This window comes from Prinia subflava, chromosome 10 (genome assembly GCF_021018805.1).
Source record: "Prinia subflava isolate CZ2003 ecotype Zambia chromosome 10, Cam_Psub_1.2, whole genome shotgun sequence".
Classification (NCBI taxonomy): Eukaryota; Metazoa; Chordata; class Aves; order Passeriformes; family Cisticolidae; genus Prinia; species Prinia subflava.
In genome coordinates, this window is record NC_086256.1 from 14,226,024 (window position 1) to 14,242,185 (window position 16,162).

Here is a 16,162-nt window from a genome sequence, read left to right on the forward strand (position 1 = left end):
ACACACAATTGCTGCCCTGCTAAATTTATAAGCAGTTGTCCCTTCTTTTCCCCTCACCCCATCCTATCCTTTTCTTTAAACATCCTCCTTCTTTTAGATAGCTCTCTCCTCTGGCTTCGGAGTCTGCTCCCTGCCCATTACTGTCTGAAGGCAACTTGTAATTCATCAACTCTTTCCTCCCCAAATCCACACAATTCCCAGCAACGCTAAATTAGAAGTTGTGGAGTCCAGCAGAAGTAACACAGACCATGGTTTTCCAAATAATTTCTGCATCTCAGTTGACTGACTTTTTAGCTGTAGCACAAGCACAGGTCATGACTTAAAGACTCTACCAGGGATTTCACTGCTTCACTTCAGGCAACAGAAACCAAGCTTCAGTGGAAGACTTCACCACTTGTATTAGGAATAGAAAGAATCTCTATTTTCCTGCTTCGTGGTCACCCATTGTAGCATTCCATACCTTATGCTCATTCTGCAGGGTTCTATGAACATGTTCTCTCTCTACTATTGTAAAACTCTAAAGAATTTGATACTTTAGAGCTCTGTCAAATTTTGTTGAAAGTTGCTGTCAACTTAATAAGTTAACGGTGACAAAGTACATGTTCTACCCCATTTCTAAACAAAATCAGACCAATTCTTGCCTTCTAACTTTATTGGCAAACAAAGTATTCCATAGCTGTTTACAAAATGTACCTGTATTTTAAGTGAATTATTAATTTTAGCTTTCTCTTAACTCTGTATGGAAAAGCCATTTAAGTCTGCCTTCTGCATTTCATCGATCTTAAAGTGCTCGCCACCCTTGCCAGAATTCCTTACATCAATTACTGTGTACAATAGTGATGTGCACATTACATCTTGTGTGTTGTCAAAGATCCATAAGGAGTTAATTGTGTCAAGAGAAAACATGGTCACTTAATTTTTGCTTTTTGAGGCAAGACTGCCTTGCATCTTCTTGGAAAGCTTCAAAATTCTTCGGTTTTAGGTGAGTGTTGAAAGAGAAGGACCTCAGTACACAAAACCTTCAGATACTGTGCATAGTCTGTTTTTACTATGCCATGCATTTGGTTTGCCTTTGCTGAATTTGAGGACTGTTTTTAGTAAGAACAAATACTTGAGTATTTGTTTCTATGGCAAATTCTGAAGTGCTGTTAAACATCAGCTGGAAGCAGGTCCTTGTTAGGGTCCACAGGAACTATCATCACTATAGGAAATCCAAGTTTACACACTCCACACTCCATTTCATGCCAGAAATTGCACAGCACTATTAAAAAGAAAAACTCCTATATTAGCCTGGCAATTATTTACTCTTAAAATGAATACTGACACACTCAATGCTTACTGCAGCTGTAAGTGTTTATTGTAGCACATTTACAATGTGTAAGCATTCAGACAGAACATGTTTAGTGTCCTCTGCATCACTATACATTGTCAAACACAGCTACAGAAACGCTGCTCACAAATGCAAGTTCTCTAAAATATGCTTCCCTTTAGTTTTCTATTCTGCTCCCAGAGTGAATAGACTATAGAAAATAAGGCATTCATTAAATAGTATCACAATCAACAAAGAATATAAACTAAGTTGTCAAAACTGAACTTTTATAAGAGCTAATGTTTCAGCTAGCCACTTGACAGTAGCAGGTTATTAGGTTGCTAGGAAACATCCAGTTTCTAACGTGTGAAGAGATAAGACTCTCAGAGACATCTCTCCTGTGTCTTTAACTTAGTTTACACTTCAGGTTTACAGACTTGTATGCCAGAGGAAGATTGCAAATTTTTTTAAAAAAAATATTTTGAAAGGGTTTTTGTCTGGTTTTTCCTTTAAAAACATAAGATCCAAACACTGTTAAGCTGAAGACTGTAACTGACCCTGCCCAGTGCTTGATACATGAGAACGTTTCTCCACTCAGCTCATCCCTCAAACTTCAGTTCACCCTGGCATATCCCAGCCTCTCTGAGAATAGATTGCCACTTACATCCAGTGGTACTTGTGTTTAAAGAAACATTTATTTTCTCCTTTCAGCTATATTTGAATGGCTTGTGTATCAACTCACTGTAATGACTCCAGAAATAAATTACACCAAATTTCATAGTATTTATTTTTTCTGTGAGTGCAAATAAACAAAAAATGCTGAGGGCTCTAGTGAGCTTTCATTCATTGAGTAACAGATCAGCCATAGACAGATAATGCCTGCAGTACTGAAGGCGAGGTTGGTGTTCAAAGCTGAAATAGTCTGGCACTAGTTCTACTTAGAGTTGAAAGTTACTACATTTATATTCTACTCTTATAATCTAGCCAAGTCTCTGAACACAGACAGATTTTTTGCCCTTTGCATTCTAGCACAATTTAACTGAGGAAACAAATAGAATAAAACTAATAAAAACCATCCCAAGCCCCCTGAACTTGCAGTGAATGCCTAATTAAAAAGTCTGTAAGTTTAGCATAAACTTCTGCCACAGGCTTACACTGTTTTTTGAGAAAAGCAAATTAAGTCTTCAGAGGTAAGGTTTTCCACCAGCTCGATTGTCCAGTTCTTGCAATGTGTGCTGCTTTAAAACCTCCATGATATGCTCCCACAATCCATTAAATATGTTCACTACAACCTGTAAAAGAGAGGAGGGGGAAGTTGTCAGGTACATGCGTCAAAATAATAGTTTCACCATACAAGGAGACTTAAAAATGCAACTGAACTATTAATAATTTGACATCCATTGACAAGAAACTGCTATGAACCACCAGAAAACCTTTTGAACACAAGACTGCTCTCCTAGATGCCTGATCCCCACAGCACAGTCAGTAGAAAAATTGTTAGCTCCTCACCCTGTCCCATCTTACTGGCTGGCTTTCTTGTCTGGTTAAACTGAGAGGTGTGTGCAGAAAAGGAAATATTAATGTGTCCATGCCCTTTACCCAGGAGCAAGATGCCCTGCTCTGTTTCATCCCACACTTTTATCTCCAGTGAGACACTCGGTCAGAACAGGGGCTGGCTCACAGCAGGCTCTGTCATCTCCCTGCTCCAAAATACAGCCCCATCTCCTCCCTCTCATAAATATGTTCTGTCAGGCATAGAAAAATACAGCCCACCAGAAAAGCCCAATACCAAGGAGTTGTACCTTTGATCTTTTTAATCAAGTGGCAAATACTTTTCAGCTCCCCCACCAAAAAGCTCTTCAGCAAGTCTCTCTCAGACTTGCTGCCAGCCAGGTTAAATATAAACCACATATCCTGCAATCAGTATTCCTGAAGAAACACAACTTCAAATAATTGAAGCATTTTCTCTCCATAATGGAAGTTAGGCAATATCTTCCAAGTGCTGTGATAGTATCTTAAACTGCATGCTGTCTTAAAACCTTAACAAGCTGAATTTTCCCCCAAGTGTTAGGCCTGTTACCTGCACAAGGTGTGATTAAAAATTGGATAAGAGAACACTGAAGGAGTTCTCTAAGTCCTGCCTGTTGCAGTGAGTACAGGAAATGTTAATGCTTACACATTACACATATGGGGTTCCCAAGTTACTGTAAACATTATCTTACTTTCTGTACAATTTTTTACATGTTAAGTAATTCTTAATTTGGAAATTCCTTTGCATCTTCTAAGAAATTTGTTGCCTGCAGACATTTTACTGAAGTGCTCTGTTCATTAGAAATAGTTTGGGATTTTTGTGTGGGTTTCCCCCCGACACATACAACTTCCCCCAAAATTTAAGTAGTTTCCATAAACATTGTACCAGGGACATTTTTTAGCATTTTTTGCATACCTTAATAGATAATTTTAGTGTAGATACATACCATTACAACAACAGAAGAGAGATGCAGAACTCTCCTCCTCTAACCTGTACCTCCCAGAGTTTGGTGAGTCTTTGCACTGTGATATAAATCTCCGAAGTTCTGTCTCAGGAAAGCCATCTTGCTGGTAGTGCTAAAAATTGATATTAGTTAAACCTTTAACAAGGCTAAAATCTACAATAACCCAAATTCCCCCCAGACCACTTTTGAGACACTGTTCAAGTCTGAAATTAAAAGATTCATAGGACCTAATGTGAAATTACTGCTTTTTAGGTATTTAGATATTTAGCTTCCATTGGAGCAGAAATACAGACTATTTAAGAAAAACAAAGTAGAGAGGGATTAAAAACCCTCCTGTCATCACTTTGGACCCTCAAAAGTAGTCATTATATTTATTTTTTAGATTGGCATGCAGTGCAAGTTAAAATATTGAGAGATGAGAGTTTTGATAGCACCAATCATGCACCATTATTCCAAATGCACAGTCTGTGCTTACCTTGACTGTTTCATATGTATCTGTAATGAGTGCAATGAAGAGACTCAGCACCATATAGATGAACAGGCTGATGAAGGAGTAGAGGTAGATCCTACTGAATAACCAAACCAAGTAACTTTTCTGCTGCATTTGTGCAAAGGTGGCAAACATGTCATCTCCATTGATCAATGAAAAAAGGCATTCAGAAACCATGTTGAGAGTGCGAAACTGAGAGGAGGGAAGAAGACAAGGACGTGTCACTGCTTTATTTGGACACAAAGACTGTACCTAACACAAAGAACATGCACCACTGATGACTGGCCACTCAGATCTCTTCCTACAGCCAGGGGATGACAAGGTGCAAGCAGTAAAACATCTCAGGGACAAGCAAAGTTTGTTGCCGCCTATGCACATGCGTGTTCAATTCAGATAAGCAAATTTCTCTTTTAAGAGGAATAAGCATAATGTCTCCAAAGTTTTAGTCTGATACCAGTGTTCTGCAAAATGGAAATTATTTCTTAAAATATCAGCATGTGATTGGGAGTCACAGCAGCTTCCACTTCTGACTTGGAGCTTTCATAACTTGAGGAAAGTCTGATTGAGTCATGGAAGTCAGACTCCTCAAACAGAGCATCATCATGTTGAAGATGCACTATTTTTACATTAAGGGAAGCCTTGACATGGAGAACTAGAAAACAACAGTAGCGATCTCTCATTCTGTTATTCAAGTAGTCTTTTTTCATGGTCAGAACGTTACCTTCACATGGTATGGTCCCAGTACAATCCATCCACAGAAACAATAGCCCAGGTAGATCATGGCAGCACAACAGCAGAACCTCATTACGTTGGGTAACGCTGCTCGCAGTGTCAGGATGAGAAGCTGCACAAAGCAATGCAAACAGTTAGAATTCAACCAGATACTTCTTCCAGTCCCCTTATAGCAACAAACAGAATAAATACCAACAATATGAAGATCCCAGGAGATCCTTACATTATACTTCTGAAAGAAACCTAGGTAGCGAATGACTCCAAGCCACACAAGCATAGTGGATATTCCCAAGAGTATGCTGCAGACATCATAACTTGTCAGGCTCTGAAAAAAGCAAAAGAAGAAGCAAAAAAGTAAGAAAGGAAAAAATTAATTATTGTAACAACTGAGAGGTTCTAAATTGTGCCTCCCATTATTACAAAGTTTTGTTTAGAAACATTTTTCCTTTGGCAAACTCTCCCAAATAGAAATTAGTTTGAGGCAATATATATTTGAGAGAGATCCCACAAAAGAGCTGGGGTACTTCCAAGTGCTACTCATTTGTAGTTGGGAACTATGAGCTCTATAAAGCTATCAAGGAGAAGACTAATTAGCTTCTAATATATCTATTGGCACTTTGGTGTTTTTTCCACCTACAGATACTGGCCTGTTTTCATCCAAATTAGCATGTACTCTGTTCCTGAACTGCAGCTCTACTCTGACAGGGACCGTGACAGCTTATGTGAAAAGAAGTTTTCATCCATTTCTGTTTCTACTCTCCTAAGAATAAAACATAAATGATAGATATTGGCAATGGATATTGGCTAATCTTTCCTATCAGCATAATTCATTTAGAGCTTGACAAGAAACAAATTTAGGCTACTTAATGTGAACTTGTTATTTAACCACTTTCATACAGTAACATGGAACAAGATCTTCTTACTGTGGTCCACAAGGCTTGCAAAAGGGAGCGAAATGTACCTGTAGAGAGGAGTTTTAGTAAAATACTCTTACATATATAAATAGATGTATTTATAATATAAGATACAGGAATCCCCAATGCAAGATCTTATTCCAATCTTGCTCTCTTCTTGGCTTCTCCCAAAGCAGGATGGAGCTATGTCTTGTCTTAGCCAACTTTCTCACAGCTTCTTTCTACTCTCAGTGAGTTTATAGGTCCTACAGTGAGACAGGGCAATTTGTACAGGGTGTTTGTGATAGTCAAGCTGTCAGCAGATGGATTTCAGACCCTTCCTTTCATCACTACTGTCCAAAGTCCACTATGTTGCAATTTCACACTTCAAAGACTGCTGCAAATTTTGTGAAGAACAATATTATCTGACTATCAGAGTGCTTCAGGATAGTATATTATAATCACTTTTCTTCCCTAATTCTGTAAAACACAATGTTCTACAAGTTTTGAGTTTTGTCCATATCAAGTTTACTCTAGAAAGTGAAAGCCCAGAAGCTGCTGTGGCTGACTGTTATGTACATGCTGGAAAACACAAGCTGGGAAAACAGCAAAGTGATATTTAAGGAGAGAGATTCTGTTAAAACACTTGTAAACAGAGTTCCAAAAGTTAAATGCTAAATTTGAAAAAATTCATCAAATGAGCAAATATAAGTGAGGAAGTCAACAGTCAAACTTTCAGAGATGAACTACATTTTATTCCTCAGAGTCACAGGGAGAAAAGATAATTTAGCACTATAATACAGAGTGAAATTTGGAGTTTTTAAATCTTGCTGCTAGAAACAACATGCATGAGTTGCAATTCTGGAGGAGAACAAAGAGTTTTAAAATGGCATGCCATCCAGGAGCAAATGCAGCCAGCCTAAGTCCTCTGAGAGTTTTAAAACTAGGTTGGACAGAAACAGTTCTGCTTCCATCTGACAGTGGGAAAAGCCTACCTTAGCTTGTATCTCCATCTTTAGAGTTGATCCAACAATAGTTAGGACATCGCTGACCATAATCAGGATGTACCATCCATTGACAAATTCCATTTGATCACTGAAAGATACTTCTTTCTTATAATAATATAGGAAAAAGCTTACAAATTCCTAGGGGAAAGGAGCAAAGAGAACAGTTAATTAGGCTTACACATGACAAGGCTTTCCAAAGAAGGAGCTGTACGCACCCTTTGGAGCCAAATTCCTTTAATCACTGATCGTGTGCAAAGGATCAGTGAAGCCAGACAAGTCAATATGACAAAAGCATCGAAGATCATCATGTAATGAGTGTTCTTCTGTACTGCAAGAACAAAAATATACATGTTTATAGTGCATTTATTCTTGCTGACCATTACTGAAGTAAAAATCAAGTTTTGATATTAACTATATTTATACAACTGAATTAAGAAAAATCTTAGCATTTTTTCCCACAAAAGTTTATCTGACATATTTTATGAGAGACACAAGTGCATCTGCACCACTTAATAAATTTGAGAGGGTTGATACCACATCAAAAATATACCGGAAAGTGAGTGCTTCTTACAGCCCTGCAGGATTATAGGTGAGAGTTAATCATTTTACAGGGACTGGAATGGCCTTTGGAGTCATAGAGCTGCTCAGAATATTTTTTTTAAATCCTAGAAACTCTATATTATGTATGTTCTCTTTCAGACCAGCATTTGACAATCAGTTTTTGTGTCCTAGGGCAGTGCAGATAACTTGTACTATTGCTCAGCTAGCCAAGATCAGCATTGAGTTAGACACGAGTTCTGCATCTCTTATGTTACTAAATTCACATTCTTGATCATCTAATGTTAAACATAGCACCAAATCAGTCTGTTTGTTTTTATGCCTACCATACAGCTGAAAATAAGTGAGACAGTAGAAGGATTAGATTTTTAGTGCTAAAAGATGATTGTTTGAGGAAAAAAAATCAAACACATAAATGATAAATTTGTAAGAGCACCAATTCTACAAAATGGGCTGCTGAAACTCTAGTTGACTTCATGAACTGCACTACTCAGAAAAAGCCCACCCAGTACTTCCTTGTTACCCTGCTGCCACTTAAGTTGTTTTTGCCGTGTAGCGCAGAACAGCAAGGAGCTGTTATTGTGCAGGTGCAGCCATTGCCCGTCTCCGTTTCCCTGGATTTCTCCATGGCAGAGGGGCTGCGGGATGGTTTGGAGTGCTGCAGGCACCCGCGCTCCGGCCTTGGGGCGGCAGCGGCGCCGCCTGCTGGGCACTGCCAGCACGGCAGCCGCGGAGCGCAGGGCCGAGCTCCGGGATGCGCTGCCTTCGGCCCCCAAATTAATTCCCGTCTGGATCTTTACATAAACACCTCCTGTCCTTCAGAACTACCAGCTCTTCATTCCCTAACACGGGCATAGCAAGAGAGAAAGCGGTAAAGTAGAAAGAAGGACCTGGTTCACCCTCTTGCACAGTGGAATCTAAAAGTCCTGGAGAGCTTCTGACTATCAAAGAGATTATTTTTGCTAATGAAAAAAGATGGTGTTTTGACCAGGTCAAATATCTGTCAACAAAGGTGGCTCATTGTTTTCAGTCACTGTATAAGAAATTTAACCATCCTGTGCATCTCAGTTATAGCCAAATACACAGCAAACAGCATTTAAGCAACAATAACAAGTGTTTCTAGCCATTCCATTCCAGCAAGCCTTAGCAACAATGCTTCCTTATCTTTCCTGGTGCTAAGTCTTGAAATAAAAGTAAATGAGCTTCAACTTTCCACCACTATCATGTGTCCTGTTGCCTGGTGCTAGAACAGTTCACAAGTCTGCCTTCAGAAATGAGCAGTGTAAGTTCAGAGGCGAAAGATAGAAGGATGTACAGTGAGGCATGGAAAATTTTTGGATTGACATTATCAGTGGTGCAAGCCTTGAGAACTGCTACAGAAAGTAATGGTGTGGCTGGATTCCCAGGTTTTCAGATCAGAGGTTGAAGAACAACAATTTCTTAGAGTGCACATACTAGATGGAGGTTGTATGTCAATGGTACCTCACCTTTTCCTAAAGAAAAAGGTTAATAAACATTATGCTAGTGGACAAAATTTCAGCATGATAATTCGAACATATTTATGTCACTTACTTGATCCAGAAACATGCCAGTCTTTACATTCCCTGATTGCTATCTCATTGTCTAGACTTATTTTAATTCGTCCACTGTGTGCTTTATTATCAAACACAATCTGTATTAAAAACAAAAACAAATGAAAAAAGGTGTTTGTGTTTATAAAATTAAACAATTACACATGCAGACTGTATTGCTAAGCTTGCATAATGATACAGAATAATTATTCTAAGAGAGAAGTTACAAAACTTTTCTAAGCTTAAACTTAGAAATTAAAGATAATTCCAGTATCTTCAAATAAATGCTGTCAAAATGAAAGACAAATCTGCTGAACCATGTATTTGCCACAAATTGTTTGAACAACTAGTTACTAGATGAAATACTTTTAAATATATTCTCACTTCTCTATGATCTGAAAACAACCTTTCCCAGAAGCATCTCTCTAAAGAGAAGAGGTTTACACTTCCATTATACTTCAGATGGGTTAGAGCACAGGTGGCTGTAAGCCAAGCAAGTACTTCAGGACCACATCAGGAGCACTCAAAGCTTAACCTCCTACAGTGACAACTGCTGGTTATTTACAGGGTACACTAAGCCAAGAGTAATCCAGGCACCACTGACCCAGTGGTACTCAGCACTCTTCAGAAAATACCTGTGCTGACTGTGTGCAGCAAACCAGCAAGTCATTTCTGGTTTTGAACAGAAAGACACGTGGCAGGCTTCCACATACCCGCAGAGTGAAATCGTAACAGTCGGGGAGCTCGTGGTGACGAACGGTCTGGAGGTTGATTGCCTTCAGGTTGAACATGAGCTGCACCGCCACCAGCCTGCAACAGAGCTGCAGGTTAGCCTTGCACAGGGAAAACGCACCAGCACCCCAACACGGGAGGTGTTCATTCCTCCTCACCTGGGGAAATCCAGGGTGAAATTCAAATTGTGCTTTCCCATTGTTGTGTTGTGTAATGAAGTCGTTGGCTCAATGTACAAGCAGTCTGGAATGGATAAGGACTCACAACAATATCTCATGGATTATCAGGTTCTTTAACCGTAATCTGCCTGTCCCACTCCCGAGGCTGTTATGAGCTGTTGGCTACACCAGACAAGATAGCACACTTGAGTGAGGAGTCATCTGAGAAGCCAACTGACAAATGCACTGGCTTCCTTGAACACCAGCCAAGTTATTCATCGTGAATTCACAGGGAACACTCCTGAAAATTAGCCCCAAATACTTTTATTAGATGGTCATCAGTGCTAACCGCTCATCACTTCTTTGTGGCATTAGACATTCGAGGTGAGGACTAGAGATTAGTTACACAGAACTTTTCTTACCATCTTTGGCTGGTAGTAAGTTCAATATAGATCATGTGATATGACTATACCATATTGTAAAGTTTTTCAAAGAATTTATCAAAAATGTAGGTCCTATCCTCCCAAAGAACTGATAAAATAGATTAGGTTCATCACCAGTCACAATCTCTGGGTCTATATCAAAGGTGTCGTTTCCAGGACAGATGATTCCTCGCTTGTAGAACTGCTGACAAACAGAAAGAGGTGCGTCTTCTGCTCCCCTCTTCTCATAGGCATGATTTCCAACAGAGATGTTGGGCAGCTGCAGGTACTAAAGTTCAAAACAAACAAACCAACTTAAATAGCAACAAAACTATTACTCTCCGAGAAAAAAAAAAAAAACAACAACAAACACCAAAAGAACAAAACAACCAAAACAAAGCAAACCAAAAGTGTTTGGATCTATTATAACCCATCTCTTTTAAATGAAAGGTCACCTAAAGAACTGTGAAACCTAAACCACACAACTGAGTCCTCAAATATTTTAAGGTATGTGACAAAAACACTAGTACAGGATTTGGATCTAAATACATTTTTGCTTATTATGTTTTTCTCTTTACAATCCTTACTATAAAGACTAATTTGTTACTTGCAAAGAAATCTGACTCAGATCCAAGGAGTGCCTTTCGTGTAGAACTAGTACACTGATTAACTTTAAGGATGTTACCATACTACAGTGCTCCAGCAATGACAGAAAACTCAAATGAGCCGGTGCTTTAGTCTTAAGCAATTGACACAGAAGTTCAATTCAAAAAAAGGTACCCAGACAAAGACCATATATATTGTACATGTTGAAGCAAGAATCCCTACCTGGTTTATTGCAAAGAATATCTGGTCATAGACATCTGTTTGTGTGTATACAGCATAGGTATCATCCATTCTGTCCATATATCCTTTCAGGAAAAGATGTTTGAATGCAACAGTGTTCTCTTCTTTGAAGGCAACCACCATTTGATTGCTCAATCCAAAAACCACCAGCTGAAAAAGATATATTTCCTGTTCAAAGACAAAGCTGACTTCTGGAGTAACATATGAACCTTGTTTTATGAACAGCCAGTCTTTTGTCTCACTGGTAGACATGGCAATTACATGCAGGCTGCTCCATTCCACAACTGGTCAAATGAAAGTTTGACTTTAAGGAAACAGTGGGTTCCAGGAATGTGGCTTTAACATGTTTACAGCATCTTGGCCAAGGACTGGCATTTTTACAAACAAAATGATCCCATCTCAGGTTCGAGGTCCCTATATACTGTTACCCAAGCTTTGTTAGTTGGGCCTGGCGTCAATTGACTTGCCCTGAGGGAATATCAATGTTCCTCAGCCAAGAAGGCAGGACAAGACTTAACAAGACCCCACTTTGAAGTCCTTACTCCAAAGCACAAAAGGGAAATTGAGGACAACCCAGGAAAACAAACATCTCTCAATCAAGTTTCAGTGAAAAGCGCTTTGAGAATAACTCACCAAAGCTGTGCTTGTAACAAGATAACACCTGGAGCTGGTAAAAAATATATTGCAAGCGTTCATGAAAAGTGAGCACAAAACTCTGTTAGCTACTATCCAGACTGGAAAAGATTTTTAGAAGTACATGATGTACTGTTTCTGGGAGCTCACAATTCTCATGACTATTGTTTCAAATCTGGTGTCAGGTGTATTGTGAAAAAACTCATCACAGATAAGTCTAACCAGTACTCTACAGATTAGTTTTATGGCCATGGTGCAAACTGGATATGCAGGTCTTGATAAGGGTAACTCAGTTACAGAGATACTGAAATCCTCTGTAGGCAAGCTCAGCATGCTCAGCACACAGGAACACACCAGCAAACCAACACTGCTCAGACTGAACTACCTACAGGCAGATTTTCTCTGAAAATATGAAATCAGCATTAGTTTCTTTCTTCTTTGGATTTTTCCATCCTCAAATTTTACTTTTAGTTGCAAAACGGGAGAGATTGCAATCAGAGAATGATGACATTTAAAAATTAAACAGTAGGGGACACAAACATGCTGCCAGATGCACAGCAGGAGAACGCGTATTTCTGCAGTTTGTGCCATCATTCTAACAAATGGAAAGAAAACATAGCACTGGCATGACCAAACAGGGAAATCACATGTGGACAACTCTGAAAGATGATCTGAGAACTTAGAAAGGTTTTATGAAAACCTTCCTCTGCCTTAACCACAGAACTCTGAGGCAAACACTTGTGTTTAGAGCAGCAGATAAATGTGTTATATAAAATCTGTGATGCAAGGCTGGGTGAGAGGAAGAGTGAGGAAGAATTTCTGAGGTTTTTTTCAATACAAGAGTTTGTATGCCATATGCAAGATATAAGCAAACATCATGAAAAAGTCACCAATTTCGGTTCTTGTCTCTGTGATATCGAAACAGAAACAACTTTTCCTTCCCTCAAGCACAACACTGAAGCAGGTATTGGGGTAAGAGATGTGTAGGGATGCCATCCTTTGGGGGGAAAAATGGCAAAAAAAAAGTAAAGTAAAAAGTCGAGTTAAGCCCTTAGATATGGCTCCTTTCATCTGTACTCCTGGAAGGCTATTTCTTTCAGTCCACAGTTTTAGAAGAAAATTATGCCACCTGAGATCTAAGCTACATATATGCAAATAAGATCATTTTGCAGTCTATCCTTTCCCTTTGTCTGCACCACACCATGAATAGCATGCCACCTGCATTCATTTGACTTCCCATAGGCTGAGTCCCTGCCTCCATAGGTACTCACCTGAACTGTAACCATTACTATTTTGAGTAACTGAATCCCAAGTTTCCAAGGCTTTCTGCCCCGGGCCCAAAATTTCTCACATGGGTTCATGAAGAAAAATTTTAACTTCCTTCTAAGCTGGTCTTCCAAAAGCCCCTCCTGTGATACTGATGAGTGTCGTTTGTAGCTGCAAAGGTTTTCATCCTCATGAGCACTGCAGCTGCTCACAGCCACTTCAGGATTTTCCATTTCTGAAAAGAAGAGTAGTCCTTATCAGTTGAAAAACATGCAAGCATCAATATAGTAGCAGCAGATCAGTCTGCACTAACAACCTGGACTCCGAAGGCATTTATCTTCTGTGAAAGGCACTTATACTTTACACTGAATTTCAGACCTGTCTCGTATTATTGCACATGTTCTGCAGAACTCCAAGAAAAATATGGGCAAGTTCTTAAATGTGCATCTAGGCTGCCAGAACACTTATTTAATAGTGGAATTTCTGTCCATTTGGAACTAGGGGGTCACTTCCTGAAAACTTCTTCCTCTCTTGCTTGGCAACAACAACATATGTGCAAGACATCCTGACTCAAGAAAAGCACCAGAAGCCTCTCATGAGCATTCACTCTTCTGGGAAAATTATCTAGTGCTGTAGTTGGTATTTTCCCCACACCTACATGTCCAGTCCCTGAAAGAAATGGAATTTTCAAGAGAGGCAGCGGTTTTCTTGTACGTTATTATTAGCATGGTTCACTCTTGGAAATGGAGAGGGAGCATGACAAATTGCAATTCAGGTAAATTACCTGAGAGCATTAACTTGTCATTTGGCAGGATTATGTCTTTTTGGTTTGCCATAAAAGGCCCAATGCAAACCACCAGCGATGATGAACCAAACAAAAAGACCAAGAGGTAATTGAATCATGATTAGCCAAAGAGGCTCACATTTGAGTTCAGTATGAGGGGAAAAGATTAGATAAAGATTAGATACCTTATAAACACATTTTGAGACATTGCTCTGCATAGTATTCAGCATGTTTACATTTTGATCTGTTACTAAATTCTCTGACTCCCAAACATTTTATAAATGTTTTATAAAACATCTAAGAACTGGCCAGGAATATTTATTTCAGATAAAAAACTGATGATATTAAGAACAGTGAAGACAGCCTAGACTGTGAATAAAGGTGTGCCTTATTAGACAGTTTATTTTTGATTCCCATAAGAAAAATTTTGTATATAACCCAAAAAATAATCATCAAGAATGATTTTTACCAATGTCCAGTCACATCCAGTCTCCTCCAGCAGCCCCTGCACACAGCAGAACAACAATCTGTTTCAGATATGATTCGAGACCTTCAATTTCCCCAATTGTCAGGGAAAGCAAGAAAAATTTTGAGTCAGCAGTGTAACACTAAGAACAGGCTCATACAGAGCGCAAAAAAAGTTCCACTCCTGTTTTATCTCACTTCCATTGTCCTGCAGGATAGAGTACAGTCTGCTGCGGTTTGCACTCATCTTTCTCACAGCTGATCCAACATTTCTAAAATTAAGCCTTATTCTGTCCCTGCAATAGTCCTGTCAATATCTATGCTGGATCACAAAACAAAACAAAAACAAAACACTCAACAACAACAAAACCCACAGAATACCCCAAAACGCTCCCGGCCCTCGCGGTGGGCTTGAGGCGCCGTTCCACAGGCGCAGCCCCGCGCTCCTCCACAGCCCGACCGGGGCTCGGCCGCCGGGGCGGTCACAGCCGGGGCGGTCACTGCGGGCCGGGCCGGGCCCTTCCCTCAGCCGCCCTCCCCTCGCCAGCCGCTGCAGGCGGCTCCCAACACCCGCGGGCTGCCGCAGCCTTGCGGATGGCACAGGGAGCTGCCCGCACCCGCATCGCCGCCGCCGGCACCCGCATCGCCGCCGCCGGCCAGGCCGGAGCGCGGCAGCCGCTGCCCCTCCCGGGCTCGGCGCCCCTCTGCCGTGGCACCCCGAAGGCGGAGGCTGGGCCCGAGGGTGCTTCCCGCCCCCTGTCCCCCGCCGCTAAAGGCTCCCGGTACCTGCCAGCCGTGGCCGCTCCTGCCGCTCCCCGGCCTCCGGGGGCTGCAGCCGCCGCGGGGGCGGCCGTGCCAGCCCGGTGCCCGCAGCCGCCCCCGCTCCGTCCCGGCCCCGCTCGGCTGGGCGGGAGAGCCGCGGCCTCCGGCAGCCCGCCCCGGCCCCTGGGCTGCGCCGTGCCGGCCGGGCTAGGCTCGGCTGTGCGGGGCTGCGCCGTGCCGGGCCGGGCTAGGCTCGGCTGTGCGGGGCCGCGCCGTGCCGTGCTGTGCACACCGTCACTCGCGGCCTCTGACACCTTGTGCTGCTCATCTCCCTCCTGCCGCACGTGACGGGCGCCTCTCCACACTGTAATACACTTCCTATAGGATGGTAATGCTGGCTCCAGATTTATCGACCTAGGCTTCTCCACCAGGGGAAATAAGGTTCATGTTATAAATAGCACCTGTCATTAAAAACAACAACAACAACAAACCCAAACAACAACAAAACAAAAAACAAAACAAAACACCCAAACAACAAGAAAACAAAAAAACACCACCAACCAACCAAAAAAAGCCCCCCAAATCCCTTTCACGTCGTAGAACTGTAGTTATGAAGGTTAGTGGTATAGTGGATATGCTTAAGTCTTACACACTATTAAGCTAATAAGGTTATTAACTGAACTTCAAAGAGAATGGGCTCCTGCCTTGGGTCTGTGCCAGTCCCACTGCTCTGCAGGAATGATCCCTCTGGCATTGCTGCCTGACAAGAGGATAAACCCCAGGTTATAACAGTGCAGTCTTCAGCTGCCTAATTTGTGCTGCAAGTACCATTCTGAACACTGGTATAAAAGGAGAAGGTAAAAGAAGGCCAAGACCAAAACAAAGAGCCTAGCAGGCATTTTGAGAAAGGGAACTTCCTGGCTGTACAGATTGACACGGAAGACAGACCGAACCCTCCTGCTTATTATAAGAAGGGGTGGATGGACCTCGGAGTGGCACCAAGGACCAGCACTGGGTGCTCTGCATAGAAAGATACTCC

General features: G+C 41.2%; 1 protein-coding gene across 7 annotated transcripts; it reads right to left on the bottom strand.

Annotated features, from left to right (window-relative positions):
* Window positions 1-1,982: 1,982 nt before the first annotated feature.
* On the bottom strand, window positions 1,983-15,287 carry LOC134555631 (mucolipin-3-like). 7 transcript variants are annotated; one of them, XM_063407419.1, is made up of 15 exons: window positions 15,148-15,287; window positions 14,366-14,401; window positions 13,118-13,347; window positions 11,196-11,363; window positions 10,503-10,656; window positions 9,946-10,030; window positions 9,769-9,865; window positions 9,057-9,156; window positions 7,142-7,254; window positions 6,915-7,064; window positions 5,250-5,351; window positions 5,016-5,138; window positions 4,280-4,486; window positions 3,787-3,916; window positions 1,983-2,601 (listed from the first exon to the last, which is right to left on the bottom strand). In XM_063407419.1, the coding sequence occupies exons 3-15, from the start codon at window positions 13,343-13,345 to the stop codon at window positions 2,582-2,584; spliced, it is 1,677 nt and encodes a 558-aa protein (XP_063263489.1). In that variant the 5' UTR covers window positions 13,346-13,347; window positions 14,366-14,401; window positions 15,148-15,287; the 3' UTR covers window positions 1,983-2,581. The 7 variants fall into 7 exon arrangements, with proteins under 7 accessions (XP_063263489.1, XP_063263486.1, XP_063263488.1 ...); XM_063407416.1 differs by having other exon boundaries at window positions 14,366-14,446; window positions 15,148-15,203; XM_063407418.1 differs by lacking the exon at window positions 15,148-15,287 and adding an exon at window positions 14,979-15,087 and having other exon boundaries at window positions 14,366-14,446.
* Between the last annotated feature and the right edge of the window lie 875 nt (window positions 15,288-16,162).